The sequence below is a fragment of the Trichoderma atroviride genome, chromosome 1 (assembly GCF_020647795.1).
Source record: "Trichoderma atroviride chromosome 1, complete sequence".
NCBI classification, from domain to species: domain Eukaryota; kingdom Fungi; phylum Ascomycota; class Sordariomycetes; order Hypocreales; family Hypocreaceae; genus Trichoderma; species Trichoderma atroviride.
Window position 1 is genome coordinate 4,424,777 of NC_089400.1, and position 19,915 is coordinate 4,444,691.

Here is a 19,915-nt window from a genome sequence, read left to right on the forward strand (position 1 = left end):
CAGACTTGAAAAGCAAAAAAAAAAAAAACAGGAAAATATATTTATTGTTATAAAATCACGCGCTCTCCATTTGATGCTTGTTGTGCTATGTAGTAGGCCTGTGTTTGACTTTTGGTTTGCCTGCAAGATTGCATCCCTTGGCCCATCTACCGCCAAGGAGCAACCCGAGCCCGGCATTTGGACTTGTTTTTGACGGTCGTCGGCAGCGGCATTGACCCAAGACGCTTGCGTGTTACAAAATATGGGGATTATCATGCAAAATATGGGGGAGGCGGCGGAGGCGGCGGCAGCAGCAGGATATTATCAGGGGGGTTTGGTGGTTGATGGAGGGGAGGGAAAAAAAGCCACGGGCAAGGCGGTGCATCCGTGGGACCCGCGGCCTATTACAGCACAGAGGGCTTAGAGGGCACAGAGGGATTGGAGATGGATGACTTCATCGCCGCACCACAAGTTTGTCTACTTGCACTGATGCTACGGTGTGCTAATTGTGATGGATGAGTCAAAGAAGCAGTGCTTGTATGGTGGATGACAATAGAGACAGTAACTGTAAATTACTTGACGGTATTTTAATGTATACATTGGGTCGATACGCAAGTTCCAAAGTTGCCTCCTTCCGGTGTTTCCCGTCTTATCTCCTGACTGTCCACTGGCTATCGTACGAACCAAAAACAGTAGGCCTGGAGTCCTCAAACAATACAAGAGTGTTTTGCGGGGAAAAGAAAGAGAGTTTGGTTGTTTGTTTTAGATTGTGTCTATCTAGTATCTGTTTTAGTATAAGTGGCTTTTATTCCCGGAGAAACCTTGATTTTGAAGGATTCATCTGGCAGTTGCCCGTTTATTTTGACAAAAGACAGAAACGGAGAGAGATGCTACAGTTGGATGGCTGTTTTGAGGGAGTCCAGCTTTGGGACCCTATCAGCCTATCTCTGGGTGTTTGTTCCTAGCGCAGATTACGCTGATCCGATGGGTGCCTCAGCGCTAAGAAGGTTTATCTCTGGGGGATGTGGAGGGGGGGAGATTAAAAAAAAGCATGGAACCTTGGCAAGTCGAAACAGCAGACCAAAGCAAAAAAAAAAAAACGCTGTTACAAGTTACAAATGATTTATTGAAAGGGGTGGGTTGGTTTTTTTCCGAAAGGGGGTGTGTGTTTGTTGTGGGATGGTTGATGGGATGGTGAGGGCGAGGATGCTTGTAGGGCCAGGCAGCATTTGTTTGGCTCGCTTAGATGGAATGGGATGGAATGGAAGGGGGGAGTGTGGAGAGAAGGCAGATACCAAGTTAGATACGGGGGAAAAAACAAGGGAGATTTTGTATGTACTTGTATAGAATGAATGATACGAGCTTGATTACATAGGGACTGGATACTACTAGTAGCCATGTGCCTTGTTTCTTATGAGGGTTGCGCTGCTGCGACGCCTCTGGCCGGGGGGGCTGTGGAGGCCACATGCCTTTTGCCTTGTGCTGCTGAAAACATCTTGTTCTTTTTTTGGTGGTTTCATTGGGCCTATTGGCAGCTGATTGTGCGTAGGCAGCAGTTTGCTTGAAAAAAAAAAATGGTACGATGAGGAAATGATTTCTGTTTGATGTGGCGGGTGATTGCATGTTGTACAGACAGGTATGAGACACCGGGGCCTTTTCCGTTTGGTGTGTTGAGTTGCCGTGCGTGCCCTGCCTGAAATATGAAAATTTACTGCATGTATCTAATGAGGAGGGCATACAGTGTATACTGCAGGTCGAGGCTTTTGATTGGATTCCCCAAAGTCTGGGGACCTTCTTTGTATGATTTGGACCCCATATGCGTGCGTCCGTCGGTGTCTGTGTGTTCCTGTGCAACACCGTACTCGCCTACGGGAGCGGCTCTTGTGCCAGCTTGTATGTTTTAACATGCATATTTTTTTTTTCATTCTAGTGAATGTGCTGACGATGGTAACTTTTCAAAGTACATGTTGGTGGTGCTGCATGTTAGGCACCACAAAGATATCTGTGAGGAGCATATAGACGAGTCTTCAGCTTGGCTCTCACGGCATGTGGGTGACGACGCCCGGCTTCTTATTCTTCTCTATCAGGGTCACTAGCTACATGTACCTATCTACCTACCTGCTGCTAGTAGCCTGTTCATGCGGTTAACTGCAAAAGTATGTAAGAAGAAGAGCCAGTAACTCGTCTGCAAGAGGACTGGATGCATGTTAATGGATACCCTCCCTACTGCTGCTGCTGCTGCTGCTTGGAAACCTGGTCGGTAAGGCTGTGTTGGCCTTTTCGGATTGTGTGATGCCGCTCATCCATTGGGCAACGGCAGGGCACCGGAAGCACACTTGCGGTCTAGATGTTGAGATGGGGGAAGGGATCGAGATCACGTCAGCGACTCTTTGGCCGTTGCGGCGCATGGGGAGAGACAAACTTGCCGGCCTTTTGCTGCTGCTGCTGGCGGGTGATCTGATCAAACGGATGTTTTTTGGTCTGCGTGTTGCGTATACTGGGCATGCTACACGAGTACTCGTAATGACATGCTGATACTAAATATTGACTACCTACTGCTCCATATGTCTGCTGGTGGCAGTATCATGAGGTCGGGTAATACGGGGCGACGATGGTATCCGAATCCGAGGCCAGACAAGGGAAAAGGGCCAAGGATCATAAATAGTAAACAAATAGATGGCAAACATGGCCACGGTAGTGTCTCCTTACTTACAAAGCCATTGTTTGCATGCACATGTATGTAGGTAATAGGAGCATGCGATGCAACTGCTCTGCGTAAAGACAAGCGGTGGGGTTGGACTCCTGGTGGCTTGCATGACTTTTTAGCCATGGCTACAGACTCTGCTGCAGTCAAGACATTCTTTGCTTTTTTTTTTTTTTTTCATCTTCCCTTTTCTTCTCCTGATGCACACTATTTTTCTTTCTTTCCTTTTTTTTAAACCCTTTATTTCAATCTTTTCCTCACCGCTTCAACAAGCCTGGCGAATTAGGAGACTTGACGAGACACACCACATTCTGCTAGTCTGAAGTTGTGTAACACAATACAGCAAACGGGGGGGGGGGGGGGGGACGGCCTCTTCCTTGTGCTTGTTTTACCCGAAATCGTTGCACTAAACCACGTCGAAAGGTGGTGTGCTGTAAAAACTAGAGAGACGAGTACGCAAAGGGCTTGGTTGCCTGTCAAAAGTTTTGAGGACCAAGGAATTTAGAAGGGTGTTGGCAGACGACATTGTACAAAGGTCAGGAATGGCGGAGGGTGTACTTTGTGCGTCACGAACTTTGATGGTGGGGGTTTTTCTTTCCATGTTAGTCGTCCTGCCAGTTTGAAGCATAGATCGTCCTTTTTTTGTCTCACGTGTTGGTGAAGAATTTTCCTTTCTTCGTGTTTCTTTCAGGCAACTTGGCTCTACTTTCCCCTACGGCTACAGTGCTTTCAATTTCTGACATGTCCTCCACGTGAGAATTGCTTGGTGGGCTGTGACTGTGGCACATGGTGTGGGAAAAGCAACGCCAGTGAGAGGCTGTAGCATAACGCCCGCTCCGAGCTCGCTGGTCTGCGGCCGTCTCATTGGATGCTCTTCTTGTCTCTCCTGATGATTCATCATTCACAGTATTAATGCATTTGTGCCTCGTTTCATACTGCAAACGACTTGACTTGTCTCATCCGTCAATCCATCAGATTTAGCCATCCGCCGCAAATGTGGGGGTGGGGTTTGATTGTCCTCTGTGGGCTTTGCATCGGGTTAGCAGCCAGGCGTCAGCAGACTGGCTGTCGCGATGTAAGCCTTCGATCGCGAAAGAAGCCGCCGGTTGTCGTTCGACAGAATTATGAGATGCATCGCCCTCATCTCCAAGAGGAATAGAGCGAGAGACAGACGCCGCACAACGGAGATTCTGGGTGGCGAATCACTCCACGGCCAGCACCAACCAACCGTCTTGATACCACCTACTATCAAACCAATATCACGTCTGTTTTAGGTGCATATCCGTGCATGAATGGATGGGCAATCTCTGATTAGAGATGGCCCAGGGCTGGGGGAAAGGCGGGGAAATACAGCAGCCTTTCCATTCTGCCTATCTTGTATCTTGCCGATAAAGCAGCCCATGGACGCCTTGATATCTCCCGGCCCTTGTGCCCTTGTGTCCTTCTATACAACCAGCATCATATCATCCTTATCTTGCATTCCCGGCAGCGATGCTTGCGGGGGATTTTACCCAGATTGCAAAGTAGCAAGCCGTGCTCAATCAAGCCGCGGCTTCTGCCCGCTCCGCTGCCCCGATCAAGACATGCTCGGCAAAAAATCCCAACGCGGATGGCGAAGCGATTTTCAAACTATGGGTGCTGGGTAAAGGCAGAATTTACCGAGATTGATACTCGCCTCGTACGCTGTAGATTTGCAAAAGAAACCCCCACGGCTCAAAACAAGAATAAGAATGCAAAATCACATGGCGTGAATGTACCGCTGGAGATGCTCTTTTACACTGGGGGATCGTCAGGCAGTGGGGTCAGAGCACACACAAAATATTGATGCTATTCGGTGATGACTCTCCGAACGTAGCGGAAAAAAGCCTGGAATTCCAGACTGGCCACTGCGCTGGGCCCTTTGATATCGGGCCAAGTGCTGCTGCGACTCCATAGCCAGCGACTAGCAGGCATAATCGTCAGCTGAATGCCTCGTATGGAGCGCAGAAATGAGACTGTTTCGTTGGCCGCAGTTTTAATCACGACGACAGGAAAATGCGCTTGCGGCGCCAAATTCGGGCCAAACAAGATAAAAAAAAAAAACTAGGACAAGATAAAAAAGAAGCCCAAGTCCAGGTCTTCCCTTTTGCGGATTGGCGATGATACAAATTACCCAGTGCACGCACCGCTCCTGTCTGATACGAGCATGATGGAGGCATTTGTCTGAGTCTCTGGAGTACCTTGTGGCATGTACTGACTAGCAGCCTTGGATAATGAGGCTATCGCTGTCTCTCTCCAGGTTTGTCGCACCCCACTTGGACCGGGTCGCTCCATGCCACTGCCATTGCAGGTACCGCTTCTAGATTCACCTCTGCACAGGCACTAGCATTACGCATAACTATAACTGTCAAGCGAAAATCGCCTGTGGCGAGCTGCATCAAGATGGTCGCATTTTATTTCTGCCACCGCCCGGCTGGCCTGCTACGTTGCAATACTGGGCCGCTGAGCAGGGAACAGGAATAAAAATTTTAAGACAAAAGAAAAAAGCCCTGGAGCGCAGTTTGCTGCATGGGGAAGACGTCGTTCAAGGAAGGTCAGGTATCCAAGGCGCACCTAAAAAAAGGAACATGCCGCGCAGCAGCCAATCAATCGCCGCCGTGGCAGGGCGTCCACCCATCAACGCAAACGCCCCTGTGGCTTGCCGGTACGTACCGCCCATCTCGACAGGTACCGCGCAGCCCCTGCAAAACAGCGCCCTGGCCGGACAAGAGCCGAAGTACCCTTTGGGGGCCAGATGTGTACCTGCGGGCTGCGATGCGATACGCAAGCATTGCAGCCACGTTCCTCAGCCTCGCAACGACGAAACTCGCTCCAGCTCGGCGAAACGGACGCAGCAGAAAATCAACCTCAAACAAGCACCGGCATCCCTGCCCAGCCGTGCCAACACAGCACAGCTGCCCGTCCGTGCGAGCTGCAGCGCCAGATGTACCTGTAACTCGCATTGCATACCGCCGCTCGTGCCAGAGCTGGTATCTGCGACCTGGAATCGTGCCTGGACTGACTCGGCGGCCGCAGAAGGGCCTGGCCTTGTTCAATGCGATGCCATGCCATGCAAGGCACGCACCGCTGCCACCCACATTTCCATCGGAATGGGGGGCCCGCAGAGAGACACCGCAACTTGCTGCAATCTGATTCTTCACATCTGGAACGCCAAAGCAGCCCAAGGCCCATCGTACGAGATCCGCTGCCGCTGCGCAGAGTCGAAACCCCCCGCGGGCCAACAGCCAGGCAGGCCCAACAAAATATCGAGAGCCGCAAGCGAGCCTCCGTGCCCTCTGCACAGGATCAGATCATTGCCAGTATCATACAACACCTGCAGCACACAGTTGATCCGAATGCTACCCCGTCGACGCGGCCGTCTGGTTTGCCGGCCATCCGCCAATGTGTGTATCGGCACACAGCCAGCACGATCGGATGATGGCGATCCACATGCTATATGATCATCTCACGCCTCATGCACAATATATTAAATCCGTCCCGGAGGCCACTATACTACAGTATACTCTGGGCGCTATACGCCCATGGATAATGCCAAGCGCCATGCAGACTGTATGTACTCCGTACGTCTGCGTGTATGCGCAAATACATTTCAAGCCAAAAGACGGAGTAGTGGGTTGCCTCAGTCGTCTCCCCGTTGCTCCACCACCAGTCTCTGATCCGCCTGCTTTCTGTCTTCGGTCAATCAGTGGACTGCGCTGAAATCGCCAGATGGTGCCTACTCCGTACGCACGCAGGGGGGAGGAGAATAACCCCCCCCTAGCGATTTCAATGCGCCGAAATCTATCCTATCGTGGGGGGGGGCTCAGAGAGGAGCAGGCCCAGCTGCAACAAACCTACAGCCAGCAGGGTTTGTAGCTACTGAGTCGATGCAGTTACTCCATTACTCCTTATTCACTCCTCACCGGTATGAGCTGAACATGAGCAGTACGAGTAATTCTGGCTTCCCCTTCTTCTGCATCTCCTCGGGGCAGACTGGGGGTTGCATCAATTACTCCGCTCCGACGAGCACTGGAACTTACCGCAGGAAGAAACTTGGAAAAGCCTTTTTCCCCACAGTCTGTGGCGTCTCTCCCCCAGCTGCTGCTCTGCTGCTGCTGCTCAGGGATGTCATATGCGACAGTACCGAGTGCATACAGACCGGCATCTGGGCCTTTTGACGCATGCCAGCAAAGAGCCATTGTGCTATAGCACGGGGGCAGATAACATTGTACAATTGCCGCATAGCTCATTTGTGTGCCATCTCATATGAATGAGCGTCAGCTAGCTCAAATGACCTCTAGCTCACAAAGCTAACGATATCACATCACCACCTTTCGGATAATGTACCGAGCCAGAGATGGAAGGGAAAAAGCCGTCTTCAGGCATGTGAAAGTGCTACGAGCTAGTAGCTCTATGGGAGTATCTCCGAGATCTTTAATATGCTCGGCATAGTGCCGACATACGACCAAGGCTCCCTTCCATTCAGCCGGCTGTTTTGATGATGCCTGATACCTGGTTTAAGCTCGGCTCTTTTCGCGCAGGAGAATTAAACAAGAGATATTCCGTGAAGCTGAAGATGAAGGAAACTCCATCGGACCGAGAGCGGCATTCAAATTCGGCTGGTTAACCGACCAAATGCCTTGTTGCCAACCCCAACGGCCCGGCAATTAAGCTTCCGAGCCCCAACGACCCCAGATAAGTTATTGCGATGTGTCTGGTTCCATTGCGTGATTGCTAGTTGATTATCTACCACGTATGTATTGATATCTATTGATATCTATCCAGGCGGCTGTAGATACCATGTACGAGACACATTTGCACTCTTCTATGCTTGTCCGAACGCTGTAGTTGAAGCCAATACGCAAACCGATGACGACGAATATCAGACGGAATAAATTATATCCAAGTCTGGCAGCGTCTGCTCTCCAACACAGATCTATTGGCTGGATAAGATGAATATTGTATTTTTCCTGCTCCGTAGATAACCTCTGCAAAGCGGCTTATAAGCTCAACCCGATAGTTCCCGATGTCAGGTGTAGATTGATAAGAAACCCTGATTCTGGAGGCTTGCATAATCCGTGCTAAGAAACGTAAGAGATACCTAATAGTAAAACAGAAGTCTAGGCAGACACGTGAAAAGGGAAAAAAGAAAGTTGCCGCCGTTACTTTGTCTCCCCGGGCGTTCCTTGGGACGCGTTTTTCGCTTTCAATTATTAGGTCCGAAAAGCACGTCAATTGTGGCAGATTGATGGCTATAATTGACATCAAGACGCAATGTGGGTTAACTTAGGCGCCGCTGAAAGCCAAAAAAAATTAAAAAGATCGGGGAGATTCGCTCTTCGCTTTAAAGGAGATTTACTACGTCTAGTAATCTTTACAGTATAAATTTTTGACAGTTTTTACAAAAGAGATCCCTGAAGATTTTTACAATACAGATCCCTGAAACGCCATATCTTTTTTACTATGAAACTTATGTTTTTTTTTTTTTCCTACAGTAGGTGCTTCAAGGCGTTACGGTTTCTTACCAAGTGGGAATAGTAAATTGTCATGTCACTTTGTTGACGAGATACATTTGGGGGGTTTTTGACACCTCTTGGCTTGAAGGATGGCCTAACGATGAACTCTGATATTTTTCTTTCGTTTCAATGTTGATTCATGTGTCATGCATTGAAATGAAAGATAGGTGGAGGGTGAGTGTAGTATACTTGTGATGGCTTCGATGCTTGTACCTCTTTTTTTCCTTCTTCTCGCTCTTGCTCCAATGCAAGGGAGCTTCCCGCCGTCGTATTGTTAAATGCCAACTATTAGATGGCAGAAATGGTTCTGTAACAAGCTTCCTTGAGAGAAAGGACAGGGGCAGATGGTGATTGTTGGAGTTGATTGGGCAACACACCTTTTTTTGTGTCCTCGCGGGGGAACTTTCGTTGGTTATGCACATTTGTAATATATTTCTGTTGTCTCTTATAATCTGCCAGCCAATAATCATACTCATCTCACAGTGCTGTTGGTTTTATGAGCCGCAATCTCGGCTCTTCTCGAGATGATGGGGGGTCAAGGGAGGGAGAGTGAAGCCGGAGGGCATTTCAAGATAAGCATATGCATAGCCTTCTAAACCGTTCCAGATGGACACGTCTTTTCTGCCAAATCTCTAGCCCCTCATTTATGCCTCCAAGGTTAGTATTTGTAAACGGGAAAAAAAAGGGAGTTCCACATAACCTGCGTCTGTTGGTTGTGCCTAGCTGCATATCTTCAACCAACAAAGGGCGGCAGGAGGACCTTTGCCAAGCGACAGATTGCATGAAGGGAGGGGGGCGGACCAAAAGCACCAACAATGCATAGGAAACTTGGCAAAAGGGACGACGCTGTGCTCCGCGGGGCCCCGGGTTTTTCTGTCTGTCGACTTGCAGAAGGGGGCCAATGCCTCGCTTTTCCCGCATTGCTGCCCAGTTTGTCGGAAAGGAGAAGGTGTATATGGTATCACGCATGGCCGGAGCTGCAGGTCTGAACATGGGGGCCGAAAAAAAAACGAGACGATGAAACGAAGTTGGGTAGCGGCAGAAAGACACCGATAGCCGACAGGCAGGGTGACTCTGACAGGTACGGTGAGGCTGCAGCCAAACGAGAAGAGGAATAGAGAGAGAGACAGACGGCACAGGGAGGATGTGGCACATACTATAGGAAGATAGGAAGCTAACGGTTAACGTTGGCTCTGCCTGAGAAGACGGAACGGTAAGAGATGGGATTTTCGACCTGCTCTTTCTGAGGGCCTACATGCTGCAGTGCCGGATGGTGTGAGTTGCAGTCGCGGTGACGAAATGGGTAGGTTTATCGCCCGGCTGAATAGTTCTTTCTGCGGCCTCGGTATGCATATCGGCTCTATGCAAGGAGTTTACGGTTAACAACGGAGATTAACGAGAAAGCTTCTCGAGACGAAGACATGTCCAGAATGGGATGCTTGCCGATGTCGTTGAGTAGAATACCGTCATATAGAATTTGCCGGTGATGGAGAAACGTCTTCGAGAACGGTTTTGAGAGAGCATGTCGGCAGAATGGGTAGAACCCCCCCTGACGAGATAGATGCCTTGATTCTTCCTATTTGCTGGATAATGCTAGTTAGAAATCATTGCTTGGTCGGATTGAAGGAACTTGGATACCGGACATGCAATGAAACTATCGCCATCTGCTGCATGTAGCATCGCAAAATAGTCTCTATTTAGCTAGGGCGATGTATGTCGATGCTCTGCTGAACTGACGTTATGTATCACTGTGACGCTGTAAGAGACCAATCAATATTATCCGGATTTTTTTCAAAAGGAGAATCGTAGTTGACTCGTATTTTTAGGAAAACTGTAAGAAGAAAACGACAACGAGCCGTGAGAAGCTCGATATAGCATTGCATCCGGAAGCAATATACCGAAATAGACTCCGTTCAGCCGCTGCCAATATCCAGATTTTTTTTCACAAAGTCAGATTGTTCCGGAAAGAATAGGCTGAACAAGAATCAATGAGCCTAAAGCCCGCCGTCCAAGATGTAGATGAATCCTGACAGATGAATCATCTCGCCATACGCGTAATGCTATACATAATTCCTGCTTTGAAATGGATCGATAAAAGCTGTCCTTTGATGATGTGCCTTTTCAGGGCCATTCCCGTGAGACGTGAGAGCAAGGCAAAACAACACCTTGACGCGCCGTATCCCACATATATTCTTTAACCCCATTTGACTCCGAAGAAGCTTACTGGCTTCTTCCCTGCCCGCGCGTTGGCAGTATCTGCATTTTCCAGATAGATCCTTTCGTGGCCCTTGACGTCCACGAATAGGTATTTGTAATCGTATTCGCTTTCACCACGAGGTATCACCATGTGGCATTGCACTACTCCGTTCCCTTTGGGGCCCTCGACCTAGATATTTACCGTATGAGTATTTGCATATAGGTAACCGAGTTTTCGAGCCAAAGGACTTACATAGAAATGCATCATGAGATGCTGATTGCCCTGGCCGTCCGTCCTCTCGGTGGATCTTTGCAGATATTCATGTAAGCGTATTGTTTGGCTTCCAGGTGCTTGAATTACCTACGTGATGGGCCGTGCTCTCCTCCATTTGTTGAATGTCTCATCTCCGTGGGCCGAGATTTTGTTCGCATCGCCTAGGAGCTCAAGGCATCTGTGATCTTTCTTAATTTTATCGACAGCTCTGTTGAACTGTCTTGTCTTACTCTCGGGAGAGAAGACGTCTGTCCAAAGGAAATAAAAAACGCCGCTCTGTGCGGCAATTGTCAATTAGCTTTACCGATTTCAAGTAGATTTACAGCTATCCAATAAAACAATAGTGGCATTTTTATATTGCACGTACAGTAGCGACCAGGCCGACTATAATCATGCCAAAGTTGTACGACTGCTGGGTTGCCCTCGCCGCCTTCTCAGCGGCCGACAATTCACTCCATGGAACAAATCCGGTATCGTTAAAGGGCGTGACGCTCCTTCGTTTGGGCTTTGGCGTCGTGGCAGCCCCAAGGCCAGTCTGGGTCGCATAAGTCCGCGCAAAAAGCAGCCGAGCCGATTGTCTGATTGTGGAATTGGCGACGACTCGAATCGCCGGGACGGTAGTTGTTGGTGTCATCATGGCGGCTCCTCGGCTTCCATCTTACCGAGACAGCTCGCTTAGATGAGATCTCCGCAGGGTAGCGTAAAGCCAGGCGAGTTGAAGCAGCAGAAGCTTGATATAGAAACGTGAAGCTTTCACAAGCAGCAATCGCTTGTAGTAGTGCTCGCATCTTGCGCGCCACCGCCCTCGGCAGAAAACCCAAGTGGGGAGACCGCCTAGCTAGAAGCAGATTAGCGGCTCCAATTATGCCACTTTACCGCATCGCCAAATGGGCTCTGGGAGTCTCCTTAATAAACATTATCCCAATCGTGATTGCACCTCGTCCTCTCTGCTCCATCTCGACGCGGTCGCTGTAGAGACGAACACTACGACGGGCTCTAGAAATATCGAGGAATACTCGGCAAGACTCGTATCGGAACCGGACGCCACCTGTCACGATGAGTGCCCCCCTCGCGACCAAGCAGCAATCGCTGAAGATCTTCGAGAAGTTGAAGACGAAGCCAGCGAACAAGGTATGGAAATACGCAGTGAGCACCGGTCAGGACCGAGTAACTAAGCGCGCCGTTGCCTCTATAGATATGCTTTGACTGTGGACAGAAGAATCCTACGTGGACTTCAGTTCCCTTTGGCATCTACCTGTGTCTCGACTGCTCCGCGAACCATCGCAACTTGGGTGTCCACATCTCCTTCGTGCGATCCACAAACCTCGATCGTATGTATCTCGCAATGCTTTCATCATTTCCACACATTTTCTGACTCGTGCTCTCCAGAGTGGCAATGGGATCAGCTTCGAGTAATGAAGGTTGGCGGCAACGAATCTGCGACCAAATTCTTCCAGCAGAACGGAGGCACTGCGGCATTGAACAGCAAGGACCCCAAGACCAAATACCAGTCCAACGCGGCTACCAAGTACAAGGATGAGTTGAAGCGACGTGCGGCGCGTGATGCGCTAGAGTATGCCATCCCGAATACTCCGACTATATAAACACAAATCTCTAACCATGATGCTAGATACCCCGAGGAAGTTATTGTCGACGGCCTCGAGGCTGATGGCAGCTCCACCCCTGCCGGAGAGCCTGACGATGATTTCTTCTCATCTTGGGACAAGCCTACGATTAAGAAGCCGACGCCACCCTTATCACGAACTGCAACTCCCCCCGTCGTCGGCCGCACTCCATCTCCGTTCCTCAACGCCGGCAACAAGGACGTTCCCCGTGCCGCGTCCCCTCTATCAAAGACAGATTCAACCGAGTCGAAGCCTGCAGCCAGCCGTGTCACCACATCTGCTGCTTTGCGAAAATCCACCCCGTCCGGCGGCCCCAAGAAGGCCAACATCCTTGGTGCCAAAAAGGTGCAAAAGCTGGGCGTCAAGAAGGTTACTGGGGATATCATTGACTTTGACGAGGCGGAGAAGAAGGCCAAGGAGGAAGCAGAGCGTATCGCCAAGCTGGGATACGACCCTGAAGCCGAAGAAGAGCAGGCCGCAAAGAGCAATGCCACTTCATCTGCTGCCGCCATCATCTCCCCAACTCCCATTAGCCCAGCCCCCAGCTCGCATACACGACAAAAGTCAAATGCTGAAATGGAGCGATTAGGAATGGGCATGGGACGTCTCGGATTCGGCCAGATTGGCGGTGCCAAGGCCTCTGCGTCTGCTTCTTCTGCCAAGAAGAATGCGGGTGGTTTCGGTTCTGTTGGGCCTGTAAAGGCAACTGCAGCTGGTAAGTTTTGCCCTCAAAACCTTGACCATCATACCCTATTAACTTTTGTTTTTCTTGTATAGATGACTCCGAGACATTTGCCCGTAGCAAATTTGGTGGCCAAAAGGCCATTTCCTCTGACGAGTTTTTCGGCAAGGGTTCGTATGACCCTAATGCTCAGGCCGAAGCCAAGACACGACTTCAAGGATTCGAAGGCGCTACGGCCATCTCCTCAAACGCTTACTTTGGACGGCCCGAGGAGGAAGCGGAGGAAGATTATGGCGATATCGAGACGGCTGCAAAGGACTTTGTGCGAAATTTTGGAATTACGGCCGCTGATGATTTGGAGAACTTGACCAATGTCCTTGGCGAGGGCGCTTCAAAACTACAAAGTGCTATCCGATCTTACCTCGACGGTTAAGTGCCAGATACGCAATGCTAGCCTAAAATTGGGGGAATAAGGGTACATACATGAACATCTTGATTTCTTTGGATGAAAAAATTATGTTACAGGATGGGAAATGATATGGGGTGACGGAAGTGAAATGCTATGGAGGACTCAGATGGTGTTGGAAGGGAGGGGGGAATCTACATGAGAATGGCGCAAATTGTAATGTCGAAAGAGCCGACACGAATAGACGTGGGGTCTTTTTTTTCTTTTTTTTCTCTTAATGTTGCTCGGTTTCTTAATCTGTTTCTCTGAATATATATGATTAACCCAAGCTTCTGTTTGTAATCTACGTGATATTAATGTTGTCCCAATTTAGGTATCTGGATGAGGGTCACGATGAGTAAGAACCACGATCAGCTACTAGTAGTTCAATGAACTCTTTAAAATATTTTTTAATTTTGATTTTTATTGTATTTGTTACATAGTATGCATGTAATTATCAAAACTTGATATGCTACCTGTATAGTCTACATGACATGACGTGGCATGAAACAATAAGAGAAAAATGCAATACCAACAGGCTTCATTCAAAACAAACCCAGCAATACACAAGGAAAAGATGGTCTTGATGTATATTTAATTTTTTTTACAGCTTGGACTGAGCACCGATGATGAGCTGGCTGCCCTTCTTGAGCTGGGCAACAGCATCGTTGACGAGCTCATCAACAACATCCTTGGCGGGCTTCTGGACGTTGACAACGGCGGCAGCCTTGCCCATCAGGAAGGGGCGGAACTGCTCCAGAGGATCCTCGTCCTCGTCGTTGTTGGCCTCCTCGGCGGTCTGGACAATGGAGGGCTTGTCGCCGCCGTTGAGGACCTTGTCGAGATCGGCCTCGTAGGGGATGGTGCCCTTTGCGGCGAGCTCCTTCATCTCCTGCTGGCGGTTGGTCTCCCAGTCGTTGATGTAGGCGTTGTTGCGCACGCGCATGGGCCGGCCGGTGAAGATGATTGTGCGGACATTGTCGTCGTGGCCGGCGGTGCGGACGGCGTCCTTGTGGGACTTTGGGGCGCCGGCCTCGTCGGTCAGGATGAAGCGGGTGCCGACCCAGACGGCCGAGGCGCCCATGACGAGGGCCGCGGCGAGCGTCTGGCCGTTGCTGATGCCGCCGGCGGCGATGACCTGGACGGGGCCCTTTGTCAGGGGGCGACTTTGCGTTGCCGACGGCCTCGACGACGGCGGGGATCAGCACCGTCGTCGGCGTGTCGCCGGTGTGGCCGCCGCCCTCACCGCCCTGGGCGCAGATGATGTCGGCGCCGACGTCGAGGCACTTTTGGACGTGCTTGACGTGGCCAATCATGTTCATGTACAGGATGCCGGCCTTGTGCAGCTTCTCGACGATGGGCTTGGGCGGCACGCCGATGGCACAGACGAACAGCTTGGCGCCGGACTCGATGATGATGTCGACGAGGCCATCGAGCTTACCCTTGGTGTAGTCGTAGCTATTGGAGAATCTTGTTAGCCTCTGTACTGTAAATGTTTTCTCATCGTTTGTTCTTCTGCCTCTTTCACCGCGGCAGTTCACGCCGACGCTGACACCGATTTCAAAGCATGTGATTATTGATAATCGGTGTGGAGGTGGCGTTTTTTTCTTTTTTGGGGAACAAGGCTTACTTTGTCTTACGGGCGCTTCCACCAACCTGGGGGAGAAGCAGGTCGACGCCAAAGGGAGCGTTCTTGTCGTTGAGGTAGCTCTTGAGCTCGGCAATCTGCTCCTTGAGCATGTCAGGCGTGTAGCCGACGCCGCCGATGACACCGAGACCGCCGGCGTTGGTGACGGCCGCCGCCAGCTTGGGGCCGGCAGCGACGTTCATGCCGGCCAGCAGGACGGGGTGCTTGATCTTGAAAAGATCGGTGATGGGAGTGCGGATCTGCTCTGTTTGCGCCTCGTGGTTAGCCGTCTCCGTCTGTCTCGTGGACGCGATTTGGGTGACGTCGGCGAGTTTTTGGGGACAAGTGGCAAGGGCAGCGGAACTTACGAGGAGAAGCCATTGTGGAATGATGTTTTCTAGTCTCGCCGGGGAAAGGGTATCAGGGGAGAAGAAGAAAAGACGATTTGGATTGAAGAAGGGAAGAAGGAGGAGAAAGGAAGGAGAATGGCGGAGGCAATTCCAGCTTAAGAATAATATTTTAGATTCCCGGCCGAGAGGGGACCCCGAGCGCAGACGTCGTTTCGGAGCATCTCCATCATTTGACCCTGACGAGCCGAGGCTTGGGTCAGGCGCTACGGCCAATGGGGGCCTAGCCTTGCCTGTGGGGTCTGGGGAAAAGATGCCGAGGTGCGCGGCTTAGTCATCTGCCGAGCGAGAATTGCATGAGGAATTGACGGAATGGCCTGAGCATGAGCTTCGCGAGGTGTCGTGGACGCTTGTTCTGTTTTGCGGGGAGGTTAGCGCTGCGCATTCCCCGGATTTCAGAATGATGTGAAACGTGCTGGATGCGCGAGAGGCTGTAGATGCCTTGCATGAGAAGGATAACGTAGGTGTGTATAGATACGTATATAACGAGTGCTTCTGATATCCCCCTCCGCGGTGTCGTGTGGCGTGGAATTGATTAGTAGCCGGAACCGGAATTCATCAATCACTTACACTGCGGGGAGAGTTTTGCCATTAGCACCAGCATCAGCATCAGCAACAGCATCAGCAGCTGACCGAGGCATCCAATAGGTGTCAAGCTGAAGATGTTCTTTAGTGGCTTCCAGAAACAGACCCGCTTTTCGACTCCAGGGTAGGTCGCATCGGAAAATTTGGAACCACCAAAATCTCAGCAGCCTCAACAGCTCCAGCTCGAATAGCACAGCAGCTCTAGTTTGCAATTGCCACCCGAGTTCAGCTCCCCTCATGGCAGCACAAGATCTTCCAACAAGATGAGATTCCACATACAACACCACGCTCCGCTGATGAGGGGTCTGCGCAGCTCCGGCGTGCGCAGCTTCCACTCATCTCCGCAGAGTCACTTGGCCAGCATCCACCGGCCAAAGCCACGAGCTCCAGCAAAACGAAGCTCGTCATCAAGCACGCAGAATCGATCTCACTCGGGATGTGGTTGTCATCCTGCTCCAGCTGCCGCTGCTGCAAACAATGTCAAGACCGCATACATTGCCTTGGGAAGCAATCTTGGGGACCGCATATCAGAGATTGAAAAGGCTTGCATTGAGATGAGCCGGAGGGGCATTCGGGTCAAGCGAACCAGCAGCCTCTGGGAAACCGAGCCCATGTATGTAACAGACCAAGACCGTTTCATCAACGGTGCGTGCGAGGTGAGACTTGTACATTGGTTGGCTCGTGTTTGCGTCCAAGACCGACTATTGCTGACCTGAATACGTGCTCCAAGGTTGAGACTGAGCTTGAGCCTCTGGGGCTGCTTGACGAGCTACAAGCCATTGAGCGGGACATGGGCCGCAATAAAGTGATTGATAAAGGCCCGCGCAATATAGACTTGGACATTTTACTCTATGGCGATGAAAAGGTCCAAAACGACAGGCTCAATGTGCCGCATATTGGTATCCCTGAGCGCGAATTCGTCCTGAGACCGCTGGCCGAGTAAGACAACTCATCTTCCACCCTTTGCAACAGACATGTCATGACTGATCTTGATTTCCTTTTTTTTTTCCCCGATTTAGATTAATTCCATCAAAGCCGCTCTACGCGTCGCAACCATGGAAGCTTGTCCAGGATTACCTCAATGACCTCACTCCTGGCGAGCCCCTATCATCCATTACTCCAATGTCTTCAGCGCTGCCACCACTCACACCCCTCGTACGTAACAGAAAAACTAGCGTCATGGGGATCCTGAACATGACGCCTGATTCTTTCTCTGACGGCGGCCGCAACAGCCTGGAAACGCTGTCCAATACCGTCAAAGACCTTGTTCGCAACGGGGCATCCATCATTGACGTGGGCGGGCAGTCGACGGCTCCTGGGCGCCCCCAAGTATCCGCAGAGGAAGAAACTTCTCGGGTGGTGCCCGCCATCGAACTCATCCGCTCCATACCGGAAACCCGTCACGTCGCCATTAGCGTCGACACCTATCGCGCGTCCGTCGCTGAGAGGGCCATTGCCAGCGGGGCCGACATAATCAACGACGTTTCCGCCGGCACTCTGGATGCTGAAATGCTGCCAACTGTGGGCAGGCTTGGAAAGACCATCTGCCTGATGCACATGCGCGGGACTCCACAGACCATGACCCAGCTCACTTCCTACCCAGAGGGCCTGGTGCCAACCGTTGCGGCCGAGTTACTCGAGCGCGTGGCCGCAGCCGAAGCAGCAGGTATCCGAAGGTGGCGGATAATTCTCGACCCAGGGATCGGGTTCGCAAAAACGGCCGCCCAGAACCTGGAGCTGCTACGTAGCCTGGAAGAGCTCCGGGAGTGGCCTGGCTTGCAGGGCCTGCCGTGGCTCGTTGGCACGAGTCGGAAGAGCTTCATCGGCAAGGTGACTGGAGTGGACGAGGCTTCGCAGAGGGTTTGGGGCACGGCCGCGACGGTGGCGGCGGCGGTTCAGGGGGGAGCGGATGTGATACGTGTGCACGATGTTCGGGAGATGGCCTTGGTCACGACCATGTCGGATGCTATCTGGAGGGCTTGAGCTTTGAAATATGAACCTGACTCGAACTCTGGGCTGCGCGTCTATTACTACTACTTCCTTCTCGACTCCTTCGTCTCCATATCTTTTGACCTGTCTCTTTGGTACCCCCTCCTCCCTCTTCTTTCTTTTGGTCTGGATGCTTCGTCTCCTCGCCATGACCTTCCACTTGCTCCACACCTTTCCAACAGGGGGGGGTATCATACAACGCAGAGCAAGCAAGAACGCTGGCCATCTAGACGCAATGGACACATTTGGAAACCGGGTAAAATACGTCTAACCCCCTGGTGACTTGATGCCTCGATCCATCTTTATCTGGGAAAATTACTCGGCCTCCCTCGCCGGTGGGTGGCATACTCCATTCGCGAGTTTTTCGGACACATTTCGAGCTGGGTTCCTTGTCATACATGATGCTTGATCCCTGAATCGTGTGGTAACAATCAAACCTTCGGAAAACGGCCCTCTCAGATGTACCGTCGATCACCGGTGTGGACTTGCAGCTCGTGCAACCCCAGGAAACCTGAAGCTGATTACGATAATGAAGGGGGGAAGGGTGTTCGGTAGGAAAAAAAAAAAAAAAAAGGCCATGCAGTGCAACCAGCCCCCCCCGATAGCCGGGGCTTTTTTTTTTATTGTCCTGACGCTGTGATATTCAAGCTTTCAGACCGGTGATCCCCCCCTCCCTCCCTCCTGAGATTCGATCCTCGTGTTGGGCCGGAATACCTTTCCGGGTGACACTGCAACAAAGCCATCCGTATGGCCTGCTGCGTGGTTTTCGTTGTGCATGTACACACATATATGCAAAATACGGGCGTTACACAAAAAAACATCGCATCTGGGCGGCAACGGGGCTACGACTACGGCTACAGCTATTGTGGCGTGACTGATAACAAACCAAAAAAAGATGGCTCCTCGTTCGTTGCGAGTGGGAAAAAAAACAAAAAGAAGCCATTCACAAGGACAAGGGTGGAGGTTCCATGTACAGCTACAACACCACCAGCCAGACGCTACAAAGAGAGTACCTACATACATTCAGCGAGTAATATGCAAGGTGGGCATGCAGGGTCGCAACACGTGGATTTGGGTTACCCAACGGTATGGCTGCAACAAGCGAGTCAGGCTATCCTCCATATTATGTACATCGAAAAACGCAAATAAATGAAGAGAAGCGAACGAGCGGTCCGCCTAACCGAATGAGAAGAAGAGATTGTGTGATGTGAAAAAAAAAAGAAAGGATGGGGAAACCCTCCTGGTCAACTCCGCAAGGCAGATATGCTTACTTGAGACAGTTCACTCCCCCCCTTCCTCCGGAGTCTCTTCTTCTTCGTCGTCGTCTCTTTTTCTCTCCTTCGGCCATGCCTAGCCGCTACTAACACACCCACCCCTCCCCCTTCTTTTCGCTGCGGCTGACTCCTTTGTGAATAACATCTCCGTAGACCCAACTGCTGTGACACTTGATCCGATTGCGGACGTAACAGTAGATGCACCTGTAGGGCTGATCCGGCAAGCAGAAGAAAAAAAAAAAGAAGCTACAAACTAGTAAAATACCCTGGAGAAAAATATGATATATGAGATACAAAAAAAAAACCAAGGGAGAGCTGAGATGGGCCTTGTGCTGTGTGTGCTGTCGTGGGAATACCCAGTAGCAAAAGGAACGAATAGAGTATGCCAATCCAAGCGTAAGACCGACGGAGGGGGAGCCAAAAGCTGGCGCAAACAAAAGAACATGCCATGGCTTTTTGCTTTTTAATTCATCTTTCTTCTGAGTTCTTATTACCTCATACGACACAACACACACGCTGTAAGCCCATGGCAATAAGACTAGCCTGGAGGAGAGTGCCATTTCTAGGCATTGCCATGTGAGACATTGCCAACTA

General features: G+C 50.8%; 7 protein-coding genes across 7 annotated transcripts; 3 read left to right on the top strand and 4 right to left on the bottom strand.

The window, feature by feature from the left end:
* Window positions 1-2,202: 2,202 nt before the first annotated feature.
* TrAtP1_001587 (uncharacterized protein) lies at window positions 2,203-3,471 on the bottom strand (the record flags this gene model as incomplete). The annotated part of the gene is made up of 2 exons (XM_066111060.1): window positions 2,203-2,322; window positions 3,400-3,471. The coding sequence occupies 2 exons, from the start codon at window positions 3,469-3,471 to the stop codon at window positions 2,203-2,205; spliced, it is 192 nt and encodes a 63-aa protein (XP_065967133.1).
* Window positions 3,472-6,620: 3,149 nt separating this feature from the next.
* Window positions 6,621-6,900, bottom strand: TrAtP1_001588 (uncharacterized protein; the record flags this gene model as incomplete). Its single annotated transcript, XM_014085950.1, has 2 exons — window positions 6,621-6,694; window positions 6,777-6,900. The coding sequence occupies 2 exons, from the start codon at window positions 6,898-6,900 to the stop codon at window positions 6,621-6,623; spliced, it is 198 nt and encodes a 65-aa protein (XP_013941425.1).
* A 3,511-nt stretch (window positions 6,901-10,411) lies between these two features.
* On the bottom strand, window positions 10,412-11,324 carry TrAtP1_001589 (uncharacterized protein; the record flags this gene model as incomplete). Its single annotated transcript, XM_014085949.2, has 4 exons — window positions 10,412-10,603; window positions 10,667-10,721; window positions 10,779-10,963; window positions 11,055-11,324. The coding sequence occupies 4 exons, from the start codon at window positions 11,322-11,324 to the stop codon at window positions 10,412-10,414; spliced, it is 702 nt and encodes a 233-aa protein (XP_013941424.1).
* Window positions 11,325-11,607: 283 nt separating this feature from the next.
* TrAtP1_001590 (uncharacterized protein) lies at window positions 11,608-13,728 on the top strand. The gene is made up of 5 exons (XM_014085948.2): window positions 11,608-11,818; window positions 11,883-12,018; window positions 12,077-12,260; window positions 12,318-13,027; window positions 13,090-13,728. The coding sequence occupies exons 1-5, from the start codon at window positions 11,744-11,746 to the stop codon at window positions 13,425-13,427; spliced, it is 1,443 nt and encodes a 480-aa protein (XP_013941423.1). The 5' UTR covers window positions 11,608-11,743; the 3' UTR covers window positions 13,428-13,728.
* Window positions 13,729-13,876: 148 nt separating this feature from the next.
* On the bottom strand, window positions 13,877-15,796 carry TrAtP1_001591 (uncharacterized protein). The gene is made up of 3 exons (XM_014085947.2): window positions 15,435-15,796; window positions 15,070-15,331; window positions 13,877-14,897 (listed from the first exon to the last, which is right to left on the bottom strand). The coding sequence occupies exons 1-3, from the start codon at window positions 15,445-15,447 to the stop codon at window positions 14,120-14,122; spliced, it is 1,053 nt and encodes a 350-aa protein (XP_013941422.2). The 5' UTR covers window positions 15,448-15,796; the 3' UTR covers window positions 13,877-14,119.
* TrAtP1_001592 (uncharacterized protein) lies at window positions 14,558-14,917 on the top strand (the record flags this gene model as incomplete). Its single annotated transcript, XM_066111061.1, has 1 exon — window positions 14,558-14,917. One exon carries the CDS (start codon window positions 14,558-14,560, stop codon window positions 14,915-14,917), a length of 360 nt encoding a protein of 119 aa, XP_065967134.1.
* Window positions 15,797-16,229: 433 nt separating the features above from the next.
* Window positions 16,230-19,255, top strand: TrAtP1_001594 (uncharacterized protein). The gene is made up of 3 exons (XM_014085946.2): window positions 16,230-16,714; window positions 16,789-16,997; window positions 17,078-19,255. Exons 1-3 carry the CDS (start codon window positions 16,322-16,324, stop codon window positions 18,039-18,041), a joined length of 1,566 nt encoding a protein of 521 aa, XP_013941421.1. The 5' UTR covers window positions 16,230-16,321; the 3' UTR covers window positions 18,042-19,255.
* The last annotated feature ends 660 nt before the right edge of the window (window positions 19,256-19,915 follow it).

Coding starts and splice junctions, on each gene's coding strand:
- TrAtP1_001590 (XM_014085948.2), top strand. CDS start 11,744: ATGAGTGCCCCCCTCGCGACCAAGCAGCAATCGCTGAAGATCTTCGAG. Junction 12,019..12,076: donor GCGATCCACAAACCTCGATC/GTATGTATCTCG, acceptor CGTGCTCTCCAG/AGTGGCAATGGGATCAGCTT. Junction 12,261..12,317: donor GCGGCGCGTGATGCGCTAGA/GTATGCCATCCC, acceptor CCATGATGCTAG/ATACCCCGAGGAAGTTATTG.
- TrAtP1_001591 (XM_014085947.2), bottom strand. Junction 14,898..15,069: donor GGAAGCGCCCGTAAGACAAA/GTAAGCCTTGTT, acceptor ATTCTCCAATAG/CTACGACTACACCAAGGGTA.
- TrAtP1_001594 (XM_014085946.2), top strand. CDS start 16,322: ATGAGATTCCACATACAACACCACGCTCCGCTGATGAGGGGTCTGCGC. Junction 16,715..16,788: donor TCATCAACGGTGCGTGCGAG/GTGAGACTTGTA, acceptor ACGTGCTCCAAG/GTTGAGACTGAGCTTGAGCC. Junction 16,998..17,077: donor GTCCTGAGACCGCTGGCCGA/GTAAGACAACTC, acceptor TCCCCGATTTAG/ATTAATTCCATCAAAGCCGC.